This window comes from Chiloscyllium punctatum, chromosome 44, assembly GCF_047496795.1.
Source record: "Chiloscyllium punctatum isolate Juve2018m chromosome 44, sChiPun1.3, whole genome shotgun sequence".
Taxonomy (NCBI): Eukaryota; Metazoa; Chordata; class Chondrichthyes; order Orectolobiformes; family Hemiscylliidae; genus Chiloscyllium; species Chiloscyllium punctatum.
Genome location: NC_092782.1, coordinates 60,185,648 through 60,211,763, shown reverse-complemented (window position 1 = coordinate 60,211,763; position 26,116 = coordinate 60,185,648). Strand labels below are relative to the sequence as shown.

Below are 26,116 nucleotides of genomic sequence, written 5' to 3'. Positions count from 1 at the left end.
CACATTACAGGTGACCCCACTGCACTGTACACACTCACAGATACTCCTATACACACACACTCTCACACACACACACAGGAACTCCTATACACACATACACATGGACACACATACACACAGACACGCACACAGACACCCACACACACCCTTACAGACACACACACTCCCACACTCACACATGCACCCCCTCACAGACTTAAGACACTCTGCACTCACTACACACACACACATAGACTCTCTCACACTCACAACCCCCAACCCAGACAGGCACACACACACACAAAGACCCACATGCACACATATACGTTTGTGGGGTGAATTTGTACTTTCAGGGTTACATTGTACTTTGCTCAAAAACTGCATGAATCCATGTAGAACTCTGTTATCTCACTTTTTAGATTAGAATCATGGCATAGACAGAGAACACAGGGGGCTAAAACCTTCAACATATTGTCTAGCTACCACCATTGTTAACAGCTAACCCGAGAATGCAACTTTTTAAAAAAAAAGTTTTGTGATTTACACATGAAAGAAGTGAAACTATCACTGTATTCTAACAGATGAAAGGCTTAACAGACAATCAATTTTTCAATATATAATATCAGTTACATCACATTGTAAATTTTTGCTATAAATTCTGTGTGTTAGGATTGAGCCCTCCACTATCACCTGATGAAGGAGCAATGCTCCGAAAGCTAGTATGCTTCCAATTAAACCTGTTGGACTATAACCTGGTGCTGTGTGATTTTTAACTTTGTACACCCCAGTCCAACACCGGCATTTCCAAATCGCTTTCTTGGCAGTCCATCCACCTTTTTCAACACTCAGTCACTCAATCATCACACACGGTATGTACCATTTACAACAGCTCCCTCTAAAACCATGACCTCTAACAGTTAGGAGGCAATAGATACAGGGGAACACCACCCCTTGCAAATTCTCCTCCAAACCACTCGCCATCCTAACTTGGAAATACATTGCCATTTCTTCCGTGTCAAAAATCCTTGAACTCCCCTCCTAAAAACACCATTGGGGTCCCTATATCCTAATGGTTCAAGAAAGTAGTTCATCACCACCTCTTGCGGGGCAATTAGGGACAAGTAGTAAGTGCTAATGGCTGGCAATACCCATATCCATGAAGAAATAAAGAACATATATTGATTTAATGGAAGCAATGGATGTTATTGCTGGGGAGCTGCATCTATTCAGATCTTATATAATTCCTCCTGGGACACAAAACATATGGTACACGATGTTAATAGAACTCATTATTTTTAAAGGTAATGTCATTGCAGGATTTGAGCAGGAGCTTTAGGATTATGCAAAGGCAGAGGCAAAGTGAGCAAACTCTGTCAACCTTGGCTCCAATTCAGCTCAGGCTTCAATGCTGAGCTGGGTCTACCTTTCAGAATCATCTATGTGGCAATCCTGGGAGCTGACGGAGATACCTCAAATGTTTGAACTGGAAACACATCTGCTGACATAATGAACGTATTCAAGGCTATCGTTATAGCTTGCTGTTTATAATCCCATGTAAATAACACACCAATCACCTCACGTAGACAAATGGATCTTCATAAACAAGCTACTCAATGAGAATAATATCCAATGATTCGAACAGTCAGACTTTACGATGTGTAAAATCTAGTCAATTTCAAACTAAGCCAGTTACAGGGTTCAACAATAATTGTAAGAATCCAAAGCATTATAGTTCCTTTGCTGTTTTAGCTGTGTCAGGGAGCTGGGAAGGTTAAGAAATAGGAGCAGGAGTGAGCCATTCAGTCCCTCAAGCTCACTCTGCTATTCTATGAAATAATGGCTGAGCATCTATTTCCATTTGGGGAATATTTCAAGGCAGGTTCGAGGATACAGGCATGTTTTGGTGATTAAATAGGTGTGTGTGTGTGTGTGTGTGTGTGTGTGTGTGTGTGTGTGTGTGTGTGTGTGTGTGTGTGTGTGTGTGTGTGTGTGTGTGTGTGTGTGTGTGTGCGCGTCCACCTGCATTTGAGCGTGTAAATGAGTGAGTGAGTGTGTGCACACATGTGCATGTGAGTCTGAGAGTGTATGAGTAAGCATGTGAGTGTGTGTGAGTATGTGAGTCTGAGTGTGAGTCTGAAAGTGTATGAGTGAATGTCTGATTGCGTGAGAGTGTGTGTATGTGTATATCTGGTTGTGTGTGAGTGTGTGTGTGTGAGTGGGTATATGTGTGTGTATACATATGAGAGTGTGTGTATATGTGTGTAGGTGGGATGTGGGCTAGTGGTGTCTACAGAGTATGTTCCCTGACACTTGTTATTTTGTATGTCCTTAATGGTTATTGCTACAGGACTTCAGATCGGAGGAACCTACAGTCTCAGTAGGGTACAAAAACACATCCACACCTAACTCAATAAACCCTCATGCATGTTCCCACGGAGTTACACATCCTCACGAGATGCCTGTAGATTTGTCCAGTGATCTCAATCAAAAACCTTTATGACAATTCTCCCAGTTTCACTGAAGGCTCTGAATAGAGCATGTTGCCATGTTTGGTTGTCATCACTCAAGAGTCAACTACAGTGAGGGTTATGATAAACCAGGAAACCACTTGCTGTACTTTCCCTCTTTATGCCATTCGGAGTCTTCACCGTAGTAACAAACCTGAGCGTTGTAAAAATTAGATGTGATTTCATACAGTTGGTTTCCATTAGCCTTCTGATTATTTGCAGATCTCAAATCTGCTTTTCATCTCCTCGCAACTACCATAAAGAAAATTCCTTCAAATCTCGACCTGAATATTACTTGTCTGTTGAAAGGGTGACTGAACATAAATCAAATTCAATTTACATCTTTGTGCTCAAATGATTGTCATGGAAACCTGACCAATGGCTGTTGCATGTAAAACAAGAGCAGACATGGTGAAGAACACAGTTCTCTGTAATAAGGTCTTTGTGGAGACTTGATCGCTCACACTGTATGTACTCATCACATGAGCCCTGCCCCCATAACAGCTCCCCAGTGTGGAGGCAATCTCACCCACCTCGCTGGAACACCCTTGTACAAAGGGATGGCTTGGGGGAAATTCATTCCTCCTCTAAACAAGGTACACCCCCCAATCCTTTCTCCCCCAATACAACTCAGCAACTAGTTACACAGAAGAGAATCAAATGCTGATCCTTTCAGGTAATTAATGATGATAATTCCCCTGACAGCCAACGCTCTGTAGCAGCAAGATGCAGTGCAGAAATTCACCATGACTCCTTAGACGTTCATGTTTCAAATCCACAATCACTGCCATCTAGAAGGGCAGCAGTTACATGGGAACATCACCACAAGTTCCCCTCCACAACTTTCACCATCCTGATTTGAAAATATATTGTCGTTCCTTCAGTGTCATTGGATTAAAATCCTGGATTTCCTTCCCTAAGGAAATTGTGGGTCTACCTACAGCACATGGACTGCAGCAGTTCAAGAAGGCAGCTCACCCCCACCTTCTCAAGGGGCAACTAGGGACGGGCAATAAATGCTGGGCCCAGCCACTGATGTCCAAATTCCTTGAGTGAATTTTAAAAAGAAAGAGCATAAAATAAAATAGGAAGATTAAATAACACGTTTAAAATACACATTTTTTTTTCTTTTCAACTGAAATTGGCGTCGCTGGCTAGGGCAGGATTCATTGTAGGATACTACCAGCATCAGATGAGCCATCTGCCCGTAACCACTGCAGTCCTTGCAGCCCACAACCATTAGGGAGGGAGTTCCAGGATTTTAACCCAGTAATAGTGAAGGGATGGTGATACATTTCCAAGTCAGGACAGTGTGTGGCTCAAAGGGGAACTTGCAAATGGTGGCATCCCCATGTATCTGCTGCTCTTGTTTTTAACGATAGTTGAGGGGGTGGGTTTGCGAGGTGTAGTATACATCAAGTTGAACCCAAAGCCAATAAAGACAGAAGAAACAAGTAGACAAACAAGAACATGTATCCCCAAAGTTTCAAGGTAGAAAAGTTAGAAATAAACATTTCCCAAACACTGTATGATTTTTTTTCTGCAATTATTTTGTCCTCAGATAAAGATAAAGTGGGAGTGTGAGCTTTGCTCCATGTTATAAGTTTGGGATATCAGTTTAGATGTTCGTACGTGATAATTTGATACCAAACGTAGCCTGGTACTTTATCAGGAAATCAATGCTGCTTTGAATTTTACTCAATATACATTACCAACTTTTATAGATGCACCATAGAAAGTATCCAATTCTGGATCTATCACAGCATGGTATGGCAACTGCTCTTAGACTGAAGGAAATTACAGAGAGTTTTGTGAACGCAGGCCACTCCATCACCCAACCAACCTTCCTTCTGTTGACTCTATTTACACTTCCTACTACCTTGGGAAAGGAGACAAGATCATCAAAGACCCCTCCCACCCTGGTTATACTCTCTCCCACTCTCTTCCATTCGGGTAGAAGATATAAAAGTTTGAAAACAGGTACCAACAGATTCAAGAACAGCTTCTTCCCTGCTGTTATCAGACTTATGAATGGACGTCTCAGATATTAGAGTTGACCTTTCTCTGCCCCTTCTAGCAGTAACACTATATTGTGCAATCTCTTCTATTACCCTAATGAACTTATGTAAGGTATGATGTGTCCGGGTAGCACGCAAAACAATACTTTTCACTCTTAACTTGTACAAGGGAAAATGATAAATCAAATCAAATCAAATGCAAACCAAACCTGTTCAGAGTTATTTACAATTTGAGAAAGAATGACCTAGGCATGATTTGGTTTCTGTTAAAAATATGTTATTCGTCATTATGTTTCAGAGACAAATAATTTGTAAGATACAAAAATCAGAGGGAGACAAAGATCAGTGGAAACGTCCCCTCTTTGAGGATAGTGGGCGAAGTATTTGCCTGTAAAGAAACAGTAGTGTTTGATTCTATGATTACTTCCTGTCTTTACTGAGACAGAGAAACTTAATAAAGATCAAATCACCGCAGGCTGCTCTGTGATATTTCCAAACAGCCAATTATTACCCTAATTTGGGACTGGATATTTCTTTCCCCTGTGAGATGTGTTTTTGATTGGGGTGGGGAATAGATGGAAGGACACTAGCCTGAAGTTCGCTGGTGACTAGCTATAACCTCAGGTTTCAACACTGCATCGAAACGAAATAATACAAAATAATAGCTTGCTGTCCATTCAAATAAAATGAAGCACTTTCTGTGCCCCTGAGATGCTTTTCTAACACTTGGAAACAGAACAGTAAAATACTTACCTGGTGTAGAAAGCCGCTTTCAAACAATGTGCTCCAGATATCAAGTCAGATTTGAAAAATTCTCTCTCAGCGGCAAGAAAGTTTCATAAAGGGCAAAAGACTGATGTGCCAGAGCAGAGGATTATTTAAATAGCTCCAACCAAGGGGTAGTATGAACACCATGGGATAAATGGCCTCCTTCCCTGTTGTATCATTCTATAATTCAGACCTCCAAAACAAATGTCTGCTATACTAGAGCAAATTGAGTGGATGATAATTATTTTCTCAATAATTTCATGGACAGAGCAGAATAATCCACACTGTTCTGCTCCACCATTCAATGAGATCATGGCTGATCTGATTGTCCTCAACTCCATTTTCCTGCATTTCCTCATACAGTAACTAACTTCTGATTCCCTTACTGAATAAAAATCAATCTAGTCTGAGCCTTGAATATAGTTAGTGACACAACCTTGAGAGTCCTCTGCGGTAAAGAATTCTACAGATTTACTTCCTCTGAAAGAAAAAAGATTCCTCCTCATTTTTGTCTTAAATAGGGACTCTCTTACTCTGAGAAGATGCCCTCTGGTCCTGGACCAGAGGAGAACAACCTCTCAGCACCAACCCCCTTAAGATTAAATTCCCTACAGTGTGGAAACAGGCCCTTCGGCCCAACAAGTCCACCCTGGTCCTCTGAAGACTAACCCACCGAGACCTATTCCCCTACCCTATATTTACCCCTGACTAATGTACCTAATACTATGGGCAATTTAGCATGGCCAATTCACCTGACCTGCACATCTTTGGACTGTGGGAGAAAACCGGAACACACCCACGGGGAGAACATGCAAACTCCACACAGATAGTCACCCGAGGCAGGAATCAAACCTGGGTCCCTGGCACTGTGAGGCAGTAATGCTAACTACTGAACCACCGTGCTATCCAATGCAAGTTAAGAAGCTTGTTTTTCTATAATTCATTCAGGATGTGGATGGTACTGTTTGGGCCAACAGTTATTACCTGTCCCAAATTGCCCAGAGGGTAAGTTTAGAGTCAACTGCATTGCCGTGGGTCTGGAATCACATGTAGACCAGACTGGGTAAGGTTACTTTCACTAAATGATACTGGTGAACCACATGAATTTTTACAACGATTGGCAGTATTTACATTTGCTTTCAACAAGATCACCTTTCATTCTTCTAACCGCCAATGAGTACAGACGTTTGCTACTCAACCTCTCCTCATTAGACCTGGGCTCAACCCAGTCAACCTTCTCTGGGCAACCTCCAATGCCATTCTATCTTTCGTTAGATAAGGGCCCAAACTATTCATAATATTTCATTTGGAAGGACAAGGACAAGCAGATACATGGAAACAACACCACCTACAAGGTCCCCTCCAAGCCACTCACCATCCTGACTTGGAAATATATCCCCATTCCTTTACTGTCACTGGCTCACAGTCCTGGAATTCCCTCCCTAAGGGCATTGTAGGTCAACCTACAGCACATGGACTGCAGCGGTTCAAGAAGGCAGCTCACCCCCACCTTCTCAAGGGGCAACTAGGGACGGGCAATAAATGCTGGGCCCAGCCTGTAACACCCACATCCCACAAAAGAAAAACTGGTGAGAACACAGCTTTGTCTTGTGATTTTTAACTGATGTGCTGAATATGGATTTCTCTTGAACCCTGTAAAACAACAAGATCAGCTTGGTATTAAGGCACATTCTAATTGCTGTATTTAACTGGCCACATGGCCTCATGGGTGGAATTTCTATTTCTGGTGGCAATTGAGTTACTGTCAGGAGATTGCAGCATCAGATCTGGGAGATAGTCAGAATATTTTTCTAAGTCTAAGGTGAGCGGGGGAAAGTTTAAAGGAGATGTATGAGGCAAGTTGTTTACACAGAGGGTGGTAGGTGCCTGGAACATGGTGTTGGGGGGGTAATAGAAGCAGATACATTCCCAATGTTTCAGAGGCAGGGAATGGAAGGACAGGGACTATGTGCAGGTCCCTGGGATTACCGCAAAAGTGAACAAACCATAGTTGGAGTTATGTACAGGCCTCCAACCAGTAGACAGGAGTTGGGGCACAAGAGATATAAGAGGTATTTGCAAGGTTCGTGAAGGTTTGTAGCTCAGGTTCAGGTTTAGGGTGTAGGTTTGCTCGCTGAGCTGTAGGTTTGATATCCAGCCGTTTCATTACCTGGCTAGGTAACATCATCAGTGGCGACCTCCAAGTGAAGCAAAGCTGTTGTCTCCTGCTTTCTATTTATATGTTTGTATTGGATGGGGTTCCTGGGGTTTGTGGTGATGTCATTTCCTGTTCGTTTTCTGAGGGGTTGATAGATGGTATCTAGATCTATGTGTTTGTTTATGGCGTTGTGGTTGGAGTGCCAGGCCTCTAGGAATTCCTAGAGAGTGGGGATCTATGGCATTCACTGCCACAGAAGGCTGTGGAGGCCAGGTCACAGAGTATATTTAAGACACAGATAGATGGGTTCTTGAGTATCAAGGGGTTCAAGGGTTACAGGGAGAAAGCAGGAGAATGGGGATGAGAAACTTATCAGCCATGATTAAATGGTGGAGCCAACTCAATGGGCTGAATGGCCTAATTTCTGCTGCTATGTCTTATGCTCTTATTGCCTTATTAGTTTAGAATTGCATCATGGTCAGCACAGGCATGGTGGGCCGAAGGATCTGGTCCTGTATTGTACTGGTCTATATTCTCCTTCCAGTGTCTCGTGTATGAAATAGAACATAAAATATATTAAATGTTTTCACATACTCAGAACCAACGAGAAGATTTCGTAACAAGGAAGTCACTTACCCACATAGCCTGGGGTGCCACACGCAGTAGACATAACATCCCCTGTGCCTTCCATTTTGGACAAACCAAAATCACTGATCATAATCTTGGATTCTTCGTCTGGGCTGAAGTACAAGAGGTTTTCTGGCTGAGGTAAAGATTTCAGAAGAAAAACACACAAGACTATTTTGATCTTCTTCTTTTGGAAGTGAAAAAAAAACATTTAACAATTTGGAGATGAAAAGTAGCATTACCGATAGCTTCCTGTCCAAAGATGACCCAGAGCCCATGACTGGGCTCCATGGGAAGAAACAGACTTTCCTAGCTGCAGGATTTCCCAGAAACAGTTCAATTCAGCCTCCAAAACAGGATGTGGGTCTCGCTGGCTGGACTAGCATTTATTTCATTAAGAGCCAACTTCAATGCTGTGTGTCTGGAGTCACATGTAGACCAGACCAGGTAAAGGTGAAAGAATTCTTGAAGGACATGGAGTTTAATGTAGATAAATGTGATGTCTTGCATTTTGGAAAGTCAAATCAAGGCAGGAGTTTCATGGTGAATGATAGGGCCTTAAGGAGTGCAGTGGAACAGAGAGACCTGTGAGTTCAGGTGCATGGCTCTCTGAAAGTGGAGTCACAGGTAGACAGGGCAGTGAAGAAGGCTATTGGCACACTGGCCTTCGTCATTCAGGGCATGGAATAAGACGTTGGGAAGTTATGTTGCAGTTGTACAGGATGTTAGTGAGGCTGCACTTGGAGTATTGTGTTCAGTTTTGGTCACGTTGGTGTAGGAAGGATGTTATTAAACTGGAAAGAGTGCAGTAGAAAGTTACAAGGATGTTGTCTGGACTCAATGGTCCCCGTTATAGGGAGAGGTTAGATAACATAGGACTTTTTTCTTTAGAGCATAGGAGACTGAGGCGGGGGGGGGGGGGTGGGTTCTTATAGAAGTGTATAAGATCATGAGAGGCATGGATAGGGTGAATACACTGTCTTTTTCCCAGGGTTGGGGAATTGAGGACTAGAGGGCACCAGTTTAAGGTTTGACGGGAAAGAATAAAAGGGAACCTGAGGGGCAACTTTTTTACACAGAGGGGGATACGCATATAGAATGAGCTGCCATTGGAAGTGGTTGAGGTGCGTTCATTCGCAATATTTAAACGGCATTTGGATAAACACATGGATAGGAAAGGTTTAGAAGAATTTCGGGCAAGTGCAGGGAAATGGGGTTAGCATGGATGGACATTTTGATCGGCCTGGACCAGTTTGAGCCAAGAGGCCTGTCTCTGTGCTGTAGGATTCTATGACTCTATGACATTAGTGAACCAAATGGTCGTTTATGACAATCAACAGTGGTTACATGGCCACCATTTGGCTAGATTGCTAACTTGAGTCTTTTTTTAAAATCAAAGTCAATTTCACCATTGGCCATGATGGGATTTGCATCCACAATACGTGATATAATCCTGAACCCCTTGACATTATCACTATGCTACTACCTCACCTCACTGAAAAGCTTTGATTTTTAAACTAAACATGCTGGGATGTTAGAGTTTATCAAAAATGTATTTGGGAACAGGTTTAAAATGAAGAAATAGTTACTGAGGGGTTACAGTAGCATTGTGGTTATGTGGTAAGATAATGATTTAGAGACATGAACTCCAATTCCACAAGGCAGCAGGAGAATTTTAAAGAGAATTATTAAATTGTGAATAAAGAGTGAATTGCAGCAACCATGAAATTAATGTCTTTTTGGGAAGGAAACCTTAGCCAGTGTGGCTGATATAAGACTCCAGTCCCAGAGCATTATGGTTTATTCCTAACTGCCCTCTGAAATGGTCGAGTTATATTCAAGCAGGAGGTTCACCCCTATCTTCAAAGGAGTAATTAGTGCAGGGCAGTAAATGCTGTTTTTTCTGGTGATACCCCCAAGCCAAGACTGAAGTTTAAAAGAAACCATATAGCTTTAACATTTGTGTTCTTTCAGAGATCTATTGCTTTAAATGTTGGATGCTGGAGTGATTATCAGTTCAATCTATTCACTAAGATTGATAGTGTGAAGGAAGCAAACTTAATTAAGCGTATGCACTTCAACTAACATAATGACACTTAAGCATCCTGGGTTAACAGCCACATCCACTCATACCAGCTGTGTTCAGGCTATGAGATCTTCCCCATTCAGTTCTCCTGATGTGATCATTAGCATTCACTGTCATCAGTAAAACCATTCTGAGAAATCTCTAGCTTGCAGATGGATACTGACAGTGAGATTTTTTGTTGCCTTTGTGTTACATGAACAGGAACTGACACCTCAATCTGAATGTATTCAGGTGTCAGTGTGGGAGCAGCAAGGCATCTATTGTCTCACAACTAAAAGCACTGGATATTTTCAACTTTGTGACCTCACTCACCTCTACCCTCACCTCAGGCTAGCTGCTGCTGAAACCCTTCTCTATGTCTTTGTCACGTCCCAAGGTAAAAATCACACAACACCAGGTTATAGTCCAACAGGTCCAATTGGAAACACTAGCTTTCGGAGCACTGCTCCTTCATCAGGTGGTTGTGGAGTACACAATTGTAAGACCACAGAATTTATAGCAAAAGTTTATAGTGTGATGTAACTGAAATTATACATTGAAAAAGACCTGGATTGTTTGTTAATTCTCTCATCTGTCCGAATGACCATGTTAGTTTTACTTCTTTTGTATGTAAATCACAGAACTTGTTTTAAAAGTTACATTCTCAGGAGAACTTTAACAATTGGTGTCAGCCCAGATAATGTGTTGAAGGTGTTCTGTCCAGCCTTGAATATTCCAAAACCCTCCTGGGCAGCCTCCCACCCCCCAGGAAATGCCAACTCAATGGAAGCTTTGCTATTTGTATCCAAACTCACGCCAGCTCTGTTTGTCATTGCCCCTCAGTTCATCCACCTGTGGTGGTCCCCGGTTAAATAACACCTCAGTTTTAAAATCGTTATCCCTGTTTTCAAAACTCTTGACACCTCCTCACATCTCCCCCATGTCTGAAACATGAACAATCCCCTCCGATGTCACACGACACCAGGTTATAGTCCAGCAGGTTTATTTGAAATCACAAGCTTTGGGGGCACTTCACCTGACGAAGGAGCAGCACTCCGAAAGTTTGTGGTTTCAAATAAACCGTTGGAGTATAACCAGGTGTCATGTGACTTCTGACCTTGTCCACCCCACTCCAACACCGACACCTCCACATCAATCCCCTCACTGCTTTCTTCCAGTTCGACATTTTGCACATTTCAATTTTAATCGCCATGTCACACAGTTTCAGCTCCCTCGGTCCGAAGCTCTCGAATTCTTTCCCCAAACCTCTCCATTTCTCTACCTTCTGTCCTCCTTTAACACCTTCCTTGCAACCAAACTCCCTCTTATCCTAATGCTAGTCTCTGTGTTTGGTGTCAACGCGTGTTTGCTAACACAGTGGTGAAGTGCCATTTTACTGCATTTTTAACATCGTAAGTTGTTGGTGCAGACATACAGTTCAGGACCTCGTGGTTAGTCTACCAGATCCATTTGTTATTATAAGACTGGGGCCTGAGTAACTTTGTGAGATCACTTGGATTGCTGGAGGCACATCTATAAGAGGAACAATCTTCTGAGTTCTGGCTACAGAGTGAAGCTGCAATATCTGGTCTTTAGCAGGAGAATCACACACAAAAACAGCAAAAGGCTGTAACTGAGAAGCTGGACTGGCCCACAAGAGGTTACGATGTGGAGGTGTCAGTGTTGGACTGGGGGCGGACAAAATTAAAAATCAAGCAACGCCACCAGCGTTCTGAAAGCTTGTACTTCCAAAAAATAGACTAAAACCTGGTGTTGTGTGGTTTTTAACTTTGTCCACAAAATGTTAGCAGAGACAAAGCAAAATCCTGTAATCTGAGATAAAATGTTGGGTCAATCTTAAATCTTCTATGGTGTATCAATCATTACCTGGACTCTGTTTAATTCTGAAATTAATTTTAGATGATCTGATCTTTGAATAATTTCAGTTTACAAAGACCTTTTGTAATAGTCATTAGGCTAATAGATCATATCATCAAGGCTGTACAAACGTGCTGCATCAAGTTACAACAGGGCATAATTCTTGACATACGCGACTAACAAGAGACAACAGCATGACTGATAATGGAAGATATGTTAGCAATATGATCCAGTGTGGCAGGATTATCACCATATTCAAAAACAAAACCTTGGCTCAATCTCTTCTGTTGGAATGGAGCTGTGAAGTGATAGTCTCCATATGTTTGCACCAACTGATGGAATAACAAATCTTCAACAATAATAATTGCATAATTTATTTTGGAGTTCAGTAGAAATTGTACTATGGACTGGCCAAATTTAATGATTAACCGGTTTTGAATCAATCATTCATTGGCAACATTCTTAAAAGCAAAAAAGACATCCATTGATATAGCACATTTAATAACCTCTGGACAAGGCAAGTGATGATAAATTATACAATTCAATTCAATTCACATTCTAAAGTACTTCACAGCCCATAACGCAGTCATTGGTATAATGCAGGAAATTCAGCAGTCAATTTCTGTACAGAAAGCTGCCACAGTGTCAAATTGCTAAGATAATGCTTTTTTATCCTTTCGATGGAGTGATCATTATTGGTCAGGACATAAGGATAACTAAGTCTATTTCAAAATGGCATGGGATCACTTATACCCATTGGGAGACCACACGGGATCTTGTGTTAAAACCACATCTGAAAGTCAGCACCTCTGACAATGCAGCAGTCCCCCAGATGACAGTGAAGAAGGCGTTTGGTATGCTTTCCTTTATTGGTCAGAGTATTGAGTACAGGAGTTGGGAGGTCATGTTGCAGCTGTACAGGACATTGGCTTGGTCACTTTTGGAATATTGCGTGCAGTTCTGCTCTCCCTCCTATCAAAAGGATGTTGTGAAAGTTGAAAGGGTTCAGAGAAGATTTACAAGGATATTGCCAGGCTTAGAGGATTTGAGCTATAGGGAGAGGCTAAACAGGCTGGGGCTGTTTTCACTGCAGCATCAGAGGTTGAGGGGTGACCTTATAGAGGTTTACAAAATCAAGGGTAAATAGACAAGGTCTTTTCCCTGGGGTGGGGAGTCCAGAACTAGAGGGCACAGGTTTAGGGTGAGAGGAGAAAGATATAAAAGGGACCTAAGGGGCAACTTTTTCACGCAGAGGGTGGTACATGTATGGAATGAGCTGCCAGAGGATGTGGTGGAGGCTGGTATGATTGCAACATTTAAAAGGCACCTGGATGGGTATACGAATAGGAAGGGTTTAGAGGGATAGGGGCCAAGTGCTGGCAAATGAGACTAGATTAGGCTCGGATATGGACACATTCGACCCAAGGGTCTGTTTCCGTGCTCTACATCTCTATGAGAGCATTACAGCTGTACTGAGGGAGGATATTCCTGGAGATACTTCCAGGGAAGTTACTTGAGTGGATCTGAGAAATAAGAAAGGGATCATCACCTGATTGGGATTGTATTATTGACCCCCTAATAGTCAGAGGGATATTGAGAAACAAATCTGTAAGGAGATCCCAGTTTTCGGTAAGAATAATAGGGTAGTTATGGTAGGGGATTTTAACTTTCCAAACATCGACTGGGACTGCCATAGCGTTAAAGGTTTAGATGGAGAGGAATTTGTTAAGTGTGTTCAAGAAAGTTTTCTGATTCAGTATGTCAATGTACCTACTAGAGAAGGTGCAAAACTTGACCTACTCTTGAGAAATAAGGCAGGGCAGGTGACTGAGGTGTTAGTGGGGAAGCACTTTGGGGCCAGCGACCATAATTCTATTGGATTTAAAATAGGGATGGAAAAGGATAGACTAGATCTAACAGTTGAAGTCCGAAATTGGAGAAAGGCTAATTTTGACGGTATTAGGCAAGAACTTTCAAAAGCTGACTGGGGGTTGATTTTGGAGGTAAAGAGACGGCTGGAAAACAGGAAGCCTTCAGAAATGAGATAACGAGAATCCAGAGAAAGTATATTCCTGTTAGGGGGAAAGGAAAGGCTGGTAGGTATAGGGAATGCAGGATGACTAAAGAAATTGAGGGTTTGGTTAAGAAAATGAAGAAAGAATATGTCAGGTATAGACAGGAGAAATCCAGTGAATCCTTAGAAGAGTATAAAGGCAGTAGGAGTATACTTAAGAGGGAAATCAGGAGGGCAAAACGGGGACATGAGATAGCTTTGGCAAATAGAGTTAAAGAGAATCCAAAGGATTTTTACAAATACATTGAGGACAAAAGGGTAACTAGGGAGAGAATAGGGCCCCTCAAAGATCAGCAAGGCGGCCTTTGTGTGGAGCCGCAGGAGATGGGGGAGATACTAAACAGCATTTTGCATCAGTGTTTACTGTGGAGAAGGACATGGAAGATATAGGCTGGAGGGAAATAGATGGTGACATCTTGAAAAATGTCCATATTACAGAGAATGAGGTGCTGGATGTCTTGAAAAGTATAAAAGCGGATAAATCCCCAGGACCTGATCAGGTATACCCTGCAACTCTGTGGGAAGCTAGAGAAGTGATTGCTGGGCCTCTTGCTGAGATATTTGTATCATCGATAGTCACAGGTAAGGTGCCGGATGACTGAAGCTTGACTAAGATGGTGGCACTGTTTAAGAAGTGTGGTAAGGACAAGCCAAGGAACTATAGACCAGTGAGCCTGATGTCGGTGGTGGGCAAGTTGTTGGAGGGAATCCTGAGGGACAGGATGTACATGTATTTGGAAAGGTAAGGACTGATTTGGGATAGTCAACATGGCTTTGTGCGTGGGAAATCATGTTTCACAAACTTGACTGAGTTTTTTGAAGTAGTAAAATAAGAGGATTGATGAGGACAGAGTGGTGGACGTGATTGATATGGACTTCAGTAAGGCATTCGACAAGGTTCCCCATGGGAGACTGGTGAGCAAGGTTAGATCTCTTGGAATACAGGGAGAACTAGCCATTTGGGTACAGAACTGGCTCAAAGGTAGAAGACGAAGGATGGTGGTGGAGGGTTGTTTTTCAGACTGGAGGCCTGTGACCAGTGGAGTGCCACAAGGATCGGTGCTGGGTCCACTACTTTTCATCATTTATATAAATGATTTGGATTTGAGCGAAGAGGTATAGTTAGTAAATTTGAAGATGACAACAAAATTGGAGGTGTAGTGGACAACAAAGGTTATCTCAGTTTACAATGGGATCTTGATCAGATGGGCCAATGGGCTGAGGAGTGATAGGTGGGAGTTTAATTTAGATAAATGCGAGGTGCTGCATTTTGGGGAAGTAAGGACTTATACAGTTAATGGTAAGGTCCTAGGGAGTGTTGCTGAACAAATAGACCTTGGAGTGCAGGTTCATAGCTCCTTGAAAGTGGAGTCACAGGTAGATAGGATAGTGAAGAAGAGTATTGAGTACAGGAATTGGGAGGTCATGTTGCAGCTGTACAGGACATTGGTTAGACCACTTTTGGAATATTGCGTGCAATTCTGATCTCCTTCCTATTGGAAGGACGTTGTGAAACTTGAAAGGGTTCAGAAAAGATTTACAAGGATGTTGCCAGGATTGGAGGATTTGAGCTATAGGGAGAGGCTGAACAGGCTGGGGCTGTTTTCCCTGACAGTGTCAGAAGCTGAGGGGTGACCTTATAGAGGTTTATAAAATCATGAGAAGCATGGATAGGATAAGTAGACAAAGATTTTTCCCTGGAGTGGGGGAGTCCAGAACTAGAAGGCAGAGGTTTAGGGTGAGAGGGGAGAGATGTAAAAGGGACCTAAGGGGCAACGGTTTCATGCAGAGGGTGGTACGTGTATGGAATGAGCTGCCAGAGGAAGTGGTGGAGGCTGGTACAATTACAACATTTAAGAGGCATTTGGATGGGTATATGAATAGGAAGGGTTTGGAGGGATATGGGCCGGGTGCTGGCAAGTGGGACTGGATTGGGTTGGGATATCTGGTCAGCATGGACGGGTTGGACTGAAGGGTCTGTTTCTGTGCAGTACACCTCTATGGATTTTTCCTTAAGTCTTGGGGCACAACCTTCTGCTCAGAGACAAGAGAGAGCGACCAACTGAGGCTTGTCTGATTAAGAGGATCAGAACAATTTCGCAAGTTGAATTCAACTGATGTGGATGTGGCGGTGTTGGACTGAGGTGGACAAAGTCAGAAGTCACACAACACTGGGTTATAGTCCAATGGTTTATTTGAAATCACAAGCCTTCAGAGTGCAGTGCACCTGACAAAGGTGATTTCAAATAAACCTGTTGGTCCATAACTTGGTGTCGTGTGACTTCTGATATTTAACTGACTGAGTTTTTGTGTTCGATTTTGTTTCTGCTGACTTTAATGCTTCAGATCAGCATCTAAAATAGACCATTCAGTCCCTTGAGTCTGCTTTGCTATTGGCTGATCTGATGACTCGAAATTCCTGCCTCCACCTGCTTGCTTATTGAGAAGCTTCCTAGGTCACCCTCAGACGTTAGAGTGTGTACTGTCAGCGAGAGAGGACCTCATTATCGAGGGGCTCAGAGGAACAATCATCAACTCCCTCTTTAACCTCGAGGTTACAAACTTCTGGTTTGAGAGAGGGCTCTCTGCCCTTGGCTCCAACTCCCTACCATCTCCGACTGAGTTATACCTGCCCAGTGTCCCATGACTCAAATCCCCTTCAAACCCCTGACAACAGATCCCACCCCCCCCCCCCCCCCCCCCCCCCCCCCGCCCTCAAATGCCCTCATACCTCCCCAACACCTAAAACCGAGCAGCTAGGAAACTTCTAGAATTAGTAGACCCTAAATGGACAAGCACTCATCATTATCTAGAACATTCTGCTGGTTTGCAGAAGGGGTACAATGCTGACACTGGTTAAATCCATGTGGAATTCGATGGCCAATGTCCCCCTTAAAGAAGACTTGATGGGCTGAATAACCTAATTCTGCTCCTACATCTTACCTTTGGTCACTGTGGATATGAAAAAAAATGATTAAGAATACCACAATGGCAGCCATTTACATGTTAGTTCTGTTTCTTGGTAAGAATCAGCGGGAAATGTTGAAAAGCCGGAAAGTCAGGAGGCATGGGATAGAGGGAAATTTGGCCAGTTGGATAGAAAACTGGCTAACCGGTCGAAGGCAGAGAGTGGTGGTAGATGGTAAATATTCAGCCTGGAGCCCAGTTACAAGTGGAGTTCCGCAGGGATCAGTTCTGGGTCCTCTGCTGTTTGTAATTTTTATTAATGACTTGGAAGAGGGAGTCGAAGGGTGGGTCAGTAAATTTGCAGATGATACGAAGATAGGTGGAGTTGTGGACAGTGAGGAGGGCTGTTGTCGGCTGCAAAGGGACTTAGATATGATGCAGAGCTGGGCTGAGGAGTGGCAGATGGAGTTCAACCCTGTCAAGTGTGAGGTTGTCCATTTTGGAAGGACAAATAAGAATGCGGAATACAGGGTTAATGGTAGGGTTCTTAGTAAGGTGGAGGAGCAGAGGTATCTTGGGGTCTATATTCATAGATCTTTGAAAGTTGCCACTCAGGTGGATAGAGCTTTAAGAAGGCCTATAGTGTATTAGCTTTCATTAGCAGAGGGATTGAATTCAAGAGTCGTGAAGTAATGTTGCAGCTGTACAGGGCCTTGGTAAGGCCACATTTGGAGTACTGTGTGGAAGCTTTGGAGAGGGTGCAGAGAAGATTTACCAGGATGTTGCCTGGAATGGAGAATAGGTCGTACGAGGATAGATTGAGAGTGCTAGTCCTTTTCTCATTGGAACGGCGAAGGATGAGGGGTGACTTGATAGAGGTTTATAAGATGATCAGAGGAATAGATAGAGTAGACAGTCAGAAACTTTTTCCCCGGGTACAACAGAGTGTTACAAGGGGACATAAATTTAAGGTGAAGGGTGGAAGGTATAGGGGAGATGTCAGGGGTAGGTTCTTTACCCAGAGAGTGGTGGGTGCATGGAATGCACTGCCTGTGGGAGTGGCAGAGTCAGAATCATTGGTGACCTTTATTTAGCGGCAATTGGATAGGTACATGGATGGGTGCTTAAGCTAGGACAAATGTTCAGCACAACATTGTAGGCCGAAGGGCCTGTTCTGTGCTATATTGTTCTATGTTCTGTGTTCTAAAGCCATAAACATTACACCCTCACTTTGTGTGCTAATCCTCTGCTTCTCACCGCTTCTTGCAATGCAAGACTTTGTACTTTTATCAAATGTTTTGCTCGAAACATCGATTTTCCTGCTCCTTGGATGCTCTGCTTTTGCAGCACCACACCCTCGATACTTATCAAACAGGCAAGTTCTAACAGGACACTAGGAACTTACCTTCAAGTCTCGATGAACAATGCACATTTTATGCAGATACTGCACAGCATCGAGGACCTGGCGTATCAGAGTACTGGCATCTTTCTCCGTGTAAAACCCCTTCTCCACAATCCTGTCAAACAGCTCCCCTCCGGACACCCTGACAAACAAGCAGAAAGATGAAGGATAAAAGTTAAAACCGATTTTTCTCCTCAACATAAAACATGGTTTTATGGGGCTTTGGTGGGGTCTGCCTGAGAGATGCGGATACAAATCTTACTTACAAGACGACAAACCTTCACACCTTCTTTATCCCCGAAAAAGATACAATGGTCTACTTTGATGCTGAACCAACATTTTATAAAGGTTCGCCATACTTTGTAATTTATGTGTCACATTGGGAAGCGTTGTGAATCAGTGGTCGCACTCACAGCATCAGGAACCCAGGATCAATTCCAGCCTCCGGTGAATGTCTGTGTGGAGTTTGCACGTTCTCCCCGTGTCTGCGTGGGTTTCCTCCGGATGCTCCGGTTTCCTCCCACAGTCCAAAGATGTGCAGGTCAGGGTGGATTGGTCATGCTAAATTACCCCATAGTGTCCAGGGATGTGCAGGCTAGGTGGGTTAGCCATGGGAAATGCAGGGTTACAGGAATAGGGTAGGGGGTGGGTCTGGCAGGATGCTCTTTGGAGGGTCGGTGTGGACTTGATGAGCTGAATGGCCTGCTTCCACACTGTAGGGATTCTATGATTATGAGAAGCCGAGGATTCCTTCAGCCTTGTTAATCAGACTCTCGAGCTGACCTGTCACCTTCAGCAATTCACGCACGTGTCCCCCTAAAGTCTCTCTGCACTCAACCTGGTCTTTAAATTAGATTTCAATTTCTCACAGTATTGTGTACACTGTCTCCTTCAGTGTAGGCTCAGGCTCAGCAGATTCCTGGGATGGTCGGACCAACATATGAAGAGTGACTGAATCGGTTAGGACTATCTTCACTGGACACTGGAAGAATGTGGGGCATCTCAAGGAAACCGATAAAATTCTAGCGGGACTAGTCAGGATAAACACAGGATGGATGTCCCTGATAACCCGGGGACACAGTCTAAGGACACAGGGTAGGCCGTTTCGGACTGAGATGAAGAGAAATTTATTCCCCCAGAGAGTGGGGAGCTTGTGGAATTCTCTGCCTCAGACTGGGGCCAAAACATCGAATAATCTCAAGAAGGAGTTAGATGTAGTTTTTAGGGCTAAAGGGATCAAAGGATATGGGGGATAAAGCGGGAACAGGGGACTGAGATGGGTGATAAGCCATGATCGTACTGAATGCGGGGGGGGGGCAGGCTTGAAGGGCCGAATGGCCTACTCCTGCTCTTATTTTCTATGTTTCCAGCCCACAGACTGCAAGGAGACAAATTACCACAAAAAAGTGCTTTATTGTAGCTTTTATTGAGGGATCAATGCGTGAAAAGGACTGGGAAAATTCTGCTGCCACATATTGCTCTGGCATGGGATGAGATTTTTATTCAAACCCACTCCTGGACAAAATTAAAATGGGCACCACACTCACCCTAATTAAACATCTTACCCAAATGGCAGCACCTCTGACAGTGTGGGGCATGCTCAGTCCTGCCCCAAGGGATTATACACACACGGGAAATACAAGCAGGAGTCAACCATTTGGTCCCTGAACTCTGCTCCACCAGTCGTTCAGATCATTCCTGATCTGAGGGTGGATTTAACATCATCTTCCTTCCTAATCCTCACCGGTATCTTCAGTTTTTTTCATATTCAAGTGGGGACTGAACTCACAATGTCCCAATTCAGCAGGTCAAAGGGCAACCACAATGCCAAGCCTCTCTGACCTGCACTTACTTTCATGTGCTGGATTAGTGGTGCTGGAAGAGCACAGCAGTTCAGGCAGCATCCAACGAGCAGATTTCGCTGCTCGTTGGATGCTGCCTGAACTGCTGTGCTCTTCCAGCACCACTAATCCAGTATTTGATTTTCAGCATCTGCAGTCATTGTTTTTACCTTACTTTCATGTGGCTGACTGGGCTATAAAATGATCAGATTTGTCCTTATAACACAGCAAGAATTCTTATATTGATGCTGACAATTCAGAACAATGTACTAAAACTCACAGCAACATCGTACCGAACCAGGGACAGTAACCACCACTGAAGGAAGAACCGTCCAATGGAGCTTAAAAACATAATCACCTAGATTTCACTGAGAACACAAGACTGTTTTCGTTTTGGACCAGTCAACCTACTGAGCTATTGTTCATTATTCACAATAAAACATAATTTAGCAGTTCTCAATCGTTGAGATCACCACAGGACATGAGTGATTTCATTCTGTCGAGTGTAGCATTAATTCAGCTGTGCATTGTGAGCTTCGGGGGAGAGATTGCTCTGACGAATACAGGGACAGCCCAGGAAATAAACACCCAATTTGATTTTGTGTTTTTTTTTGTGGCATGTTTGCAGATGAATGCTGGTTCAGAGTCTCCAGAAAGCTGCGAGCCTAATGATGAAAAAAAGGATGTTGCGGTGCAGTGGTATTGTCCGTACCTCTGGACAGAAGGCTGGGGTTCAAACCCTACCTCCTGCAGGGCTGTATCACACTCCACAGAGCATCTGATTGGGTGGATTCAAAACATCTATAATAATGAGATAATAATTTTTCTGACAAGATTAGTGGTTCTGTCCAACACCACCTCCAGGTGGCCTTACAGACAGACAGACAGACAGACAGACACACACACACACACACACAAATCCCTCAGCGTTGGCTCATTGGCATCAGTGGTAGTGTTGATTTGTCAATGTACGACTTCATGAAAGTCTCAGCACAACACTGTTCGAGCGAAAGGTGCCTTTGGAGTGGATTAGGAAACCATCAGCCCAGCAGGTATGTTCAGAATGTGCCCCCAGTACCTCACCCACTACCTAGCCCATCACTATACACCCCAGGCGAAGGGGAGAGCAGAGCAGTGAGGGGTAACTGTGGAGTGGGGCATAGGTTTGAAGGCTCTGTCACGGGACTACACATGCAGTCAGCCAATGGCTACCCCTGCTGGCCATGTCCTGGCAATGCACCCTCAGAATTACAGCACCGATCTCTGCCAAATCACAGCCTGCACCGGTTGTATTCCCCAGCTCCAATCTCCCAGCTTTTCCCTACATCCCTACACACACTTTCTATCCAAATAATAACAATGGGAAGGCAATGGCCTGTTGGCTTTATTGCAAGGCTGTTAATCCAGAGATCCAGATAACGTTCTGGGGACGCAGGTTCAAATCCTGTCATAGAAGATGATTGAATTTGAATTCAATAAATAAAACTGCTATTAAGAATCTAAGGATGACCATGACTTGATTGTCAGGAAAAACCCATCTGGTTCACTAATGTCCTTTAGGAAAGGAAGGGAATTGGTTCAGCTCAGTTGGCTGCATTGTTGATTTACAGAGCAGTGTGATGTCAACAGTATGAGTTTAATTCCCAGGTTTGAGGTTATCATGAAGGACTGTCCTTCCCAACTCTTCCCTCATCTGAGGGCTGGTAGCCCTCAGGTTAAATCACCACCAGTCGTTTCTCTCTCTCTAATGAGCCCCTGTGGTCTGGTAAGACTATGACAACACAATAACAGGGAAGGAAAGTGCCACCCGTACCTGGTCTGGTCTACATGTGACTCCAGACCCACAGCAATGTGGTTGGCTCTTAACCATTCTTTGGGAAATTAGGGTAATAAATGCTGCCCAGCCAATTACGCCCTCATTGCATGAATGAATAAAGAAAAAAATAAATCACCCTGGGCATCTTGCTTTAATCGGAAAAATATGGAAAGGAATATCGCTTACATTGATGTAGCCACTTTCCCAACCATGGGGCAACCCAAAGCACTTTACAGTCAATGATGGGGAGTCACGTAGTGATAAGAGATGGGTGAATTTCAGTCAGTTCCTCCAGACTGTGACACTTGGCCAAAGGATTGATGACATTTGGACACAAAGCTGGTTTTTTTAAACATTGGCATTTGTTTTCAGATGGAGCAGGAATTAGTCTTCTCCAACACTGGCATCGCTGATTGAATTACTCTTGCTATTAAGTTGGCTCTCACTCTTGTATAACTATGAGACTACATTATTTACTCAAGAGGGTAGCTCACTCAACAAAGAGATATATGGTGTCAGGAAATTAGAAATGGTTTGACACTTGGAGCAGAGTTTTGGCATCCCATGGAGTGGGAGAGGGGAAAATGAGTTTAGTGGGAGCAGGGTGGTGGGGGGGTTGGTGCTGCTGAGTTAATTGGATCAGTCAGACCTTGCTCCCACCTCCTCACCCTCAGGGGTGCATGCAGCAATCAGCCTGGTAGATTGGGAAATGCAAACAAACTAATTAAAGAGCTACTTCTCAGTGATAATCCCAGCAGCATTATAACTCCAGTGATAGTGCTGGGATATTCTGCAGTCAATGCACCTCAGCAGGCGACAGGTAGGGGCCTGTACAGAGGGAGCTGATCACTGCATTAGCTGCTGGGCCAAGGCAAAGGCTTCCCTACCATGAATGGCCAGGCTTCCCATTGGTCACCACTGATGAAGGGTCTCCAGGATGTCTCCAATGGTTGTTGGCCTCTTGGTTGCCTGCCCAGATGGAGAGCACCCCCAGTGGTTCAGTGCTGTCAGTGCTGAAGTCTCCCAGTGCTCTCACAGTGAGGGCTGCCAGGGACCTTCGCTTTGACTGTGCTGCCCACAGATCCCGACTCAACCACAGAGGTCACTCCCTAATGGGCTGCCTCCCCGGATAGGTTATTGTGGTAGTGTCCCCACCTCTGGGCCAGGAGGTTCAAATCACATTTGCTTCAGATATGCATAATAACATCTCTGAACTGGTTGATTAGAAAATGTCCACAATGTAGTCCACCTGAAACCGTCTTGAAAGCGGTAAACCCTACAGCAGCTTCCTCAATATAGTTAATACAAGGAAAGACTGTAAAACTGCCATCAGTCGATGGTTTGAGGCAGGGATCTGTTATCCAGGGAGAGCTTAACGCGAAAAGGAAATGGCACATTTTCTGCCAAGTCAATCTTGTTGACTCAGTGCTTAACATAGTACAACCAGAAAACAAATTTCACCTTTCAACCAAATCACTCGCTCTCTCAAAACAGATGACTGAATGCTGGAAATACACAGCTGGCCACTCAACCTCTGAAGAAGAACAATCGCATAGTATTTCAAGGGGGACTCACAAGAAATCTTAAAGTTCAGTTAGACCACACTTGGAATCCTGTGAACAGTTCTGTTTCCATAGGGTTTCCATAGGTAAAGGGTTTTCAAATTAACTGAACATCCCCATTGCCTGAGGTGACCACATACTGCTCTCCCCTGACAGAGAAACAACTGGCTGTGAGTTTAAGCTGAGGGGGTCACCATGGCTCAAGTGGATAGTGAGGGTGAGGCTGTTGGTGTGACGCTCAGTCAGTGCGGTTGTTATACACCAGCTGTCCAGCCAACTGAGCTAACTGACCCTCCAGAAGATGACGATGAGCATGCTGGGTCCTTCCCTCATAATGGGGAAACTGAGGGGTGACCGACCTAATCGACGTCTTGGTTTGGATGGACAGAGGAAGAGGGCTTCCATTATTGAGGTGGAGAAAAAAGAAAGATGGGTGTGTGTATAGCGCACATTGCTGATGAAAAGCTTACGCCCAGAACTTCAACTCTCCAGCTCCTCAGATGCTGCCTGACCTGCTGAGCTTTTCCAGCACCACACTTTTTGACTCTAATCTCCAGCATCTGCAGTCCTCACTTTCTCCTGTATAGGGCACTACCTTACAGAGACATGGAGGCAAATTACACAGACGTACAAATGAGGAACAAGGGAAAGGAGGGTTACACCGATACACACCAGTGTAGCAAGAGGAGGCTAAAGGGGAGTATAACAATGGGCATTGACTGGATGGGCCGAATAGCCGGCTCAGTGCTGTATATCATACAGTAACACCACATTATTGACCCACCTTTCTCTTTATGATGCTGACTCGCTTGCTTAGCATTTGCAGCAGTTTAGAAACCTTTCATTTCAGATTTTCAGCATTTCTGGTCTTTGTTTATGAGCTTCACTGCTTCTTTTAAAATTCCATGTCATCATCGCTGGCCCAAGTACAGCCCACTGGTGCAGTGGCTCAAGTACAAAGTCCATCTGAGTCATTGCAATTTATTGAATTGTAGGTGGAACTGCCAAAAACATGGCTTGGAAACAAAAGCTGCAAATGCGACTCAGTATTCAGCTAACAATCTGGGAAACGCCAATCTATTAGCTTGCACCCTGAGTAACTTTCTGAGTAAGGTCCAGGTCTTTTAAATTGCTGAAAGATATCCATAATGATGAGTTAAGCAAGTTATTCAAGTCAACGTACAAGTTGCAGGATAAAGGGATGGAAATGGAAATCAGTTTGTACCGGGACAGACCAGAGATCTATCTTTTGCACAGAACAGCAGCTCTCACTGAGATTGGTTTATACCTTCTCAATGAGCTCCTTCAAGACCCAGCTGCTCTGGGACTTACCGATTATCAAGTATTGGAGATAAGGACCTTCAGTCCCAGTTGTAGGAGAAGGCCCTTTGGCCCCTCAAGCCAACTCTACTAGTCAATAAAATAATGGCTGAGACCCATTGGACTTGAAACACTAACTTTGTTTTCTCTCTCCACAGATGCTGCCAGACGAGTTTCTCCAACAATTTCTGTTTTTATTTTCCTGTCTACTACCTTTAACTCTTGACTCTCTAGTTGGTTTGTATACACTCACAGGATGTGGGAGCCCAATAATTAGCTGTCCCTAGTTGTCCCTTGAGAAGGTGGGGGTGAGCTGCCTTCTTGAACCACTGCAGTCCATGTGCTGCGGGTAGACCCACAATGCCCTTAGGGCAGAAACTCTGGGATTTTGATCCAGTAACACTGATATGTTTCCAAGTCAGAGTGGGGAGTGGCTTGGAGGGGAACTTGCAGCAGGGTGGTATTCCCATGTATTTGCTGCTCTTGTCTTTCTAGATGGAAGTGGTTGTGGGATTGGAAGGTGCTGTCTAAGGAGCCTTGGTGAATTTGAGCAGTGCATCTTGTAGATGATACACACTGCTGCTACTGAGCGTTGGTGGTAGATGGAGTGGATGCGATGCCAATCAAACGGGTTGCTTTCTCCTGGATGGTGTCAAGTTTCTTGAGTGTTGTTGGGGCTGCACTCAGCCAGGCAAGTGGGGAGTATTCCATCACATTCCTGACTTGTAGTTGGTTAAAAGGCTTTGGGGAGTTAGAACATGAATTATTCACTTCAAGATTGCTAGACTCTGACCTGCGAATGTATTATAGATATGTTTAATTTATTCATGAGATATGGGCTTCACTGGCTGGGCCAGGATTTACTGCCCATCTCTGAAAGCAGTTAAGTGTCAACCACATTGCTGTGGGTTCGTAGTCAGCACCGGGTAAAGACAATTGACAATGGCTTTATGGTCATCATGAGACTCTTAATTTCAGATTTGAATGAATTCAAACTCCACCACCTGCCATGGTGGGATTTGAACGCAGGTCCCTGGAACATTACCTCGGTGTCTGGACTAATCGTCTAGCAATAGAACGCTAAGCCACATCTCCCTTCAGTCCAGTGTAGTTTCTGGTGAATGATAACTCCCAGGATGTTGATAGTGAGGAACGCACTGATGTCCCAGACTTGCATAAAATGAACAGGTTATT

At 43.9% G+C, this 26,116-nt stretch overlaps 1 protein-coding gene across 2 annotated transcripts in view; it reads right to left on the bottom strand.

Annotated features, from left to right (window-relative positions):
• The window catches only part of camk1da (calcium/calmodulin-dependent protein kinase 1Da), a 433,544-nt gene that overhangs the window by 89,662 nt on the left and 317,766 nt on the right, over positions 1 to 26,116 (bottom strand). For both annotated transcript variants that reach the window (XM_072563033.1, XM_072563034.1), the window contains 2 exons: positions 18,387 to 18,525; positions 8,067 to 8,193 (listed from right to left, as the gene is read on the bottom strand). In XM_072563033.1, the coding sequence (XP_072419134.1) occupies positions 8,067 to 8,193; positions 18,387 to 18,525 (266 nt within the window). The remainder of the gene's footprint in view (positions 1 to 8,066; positions 8,194 to 18,386; positions 18,526 to 26,116) is intronic.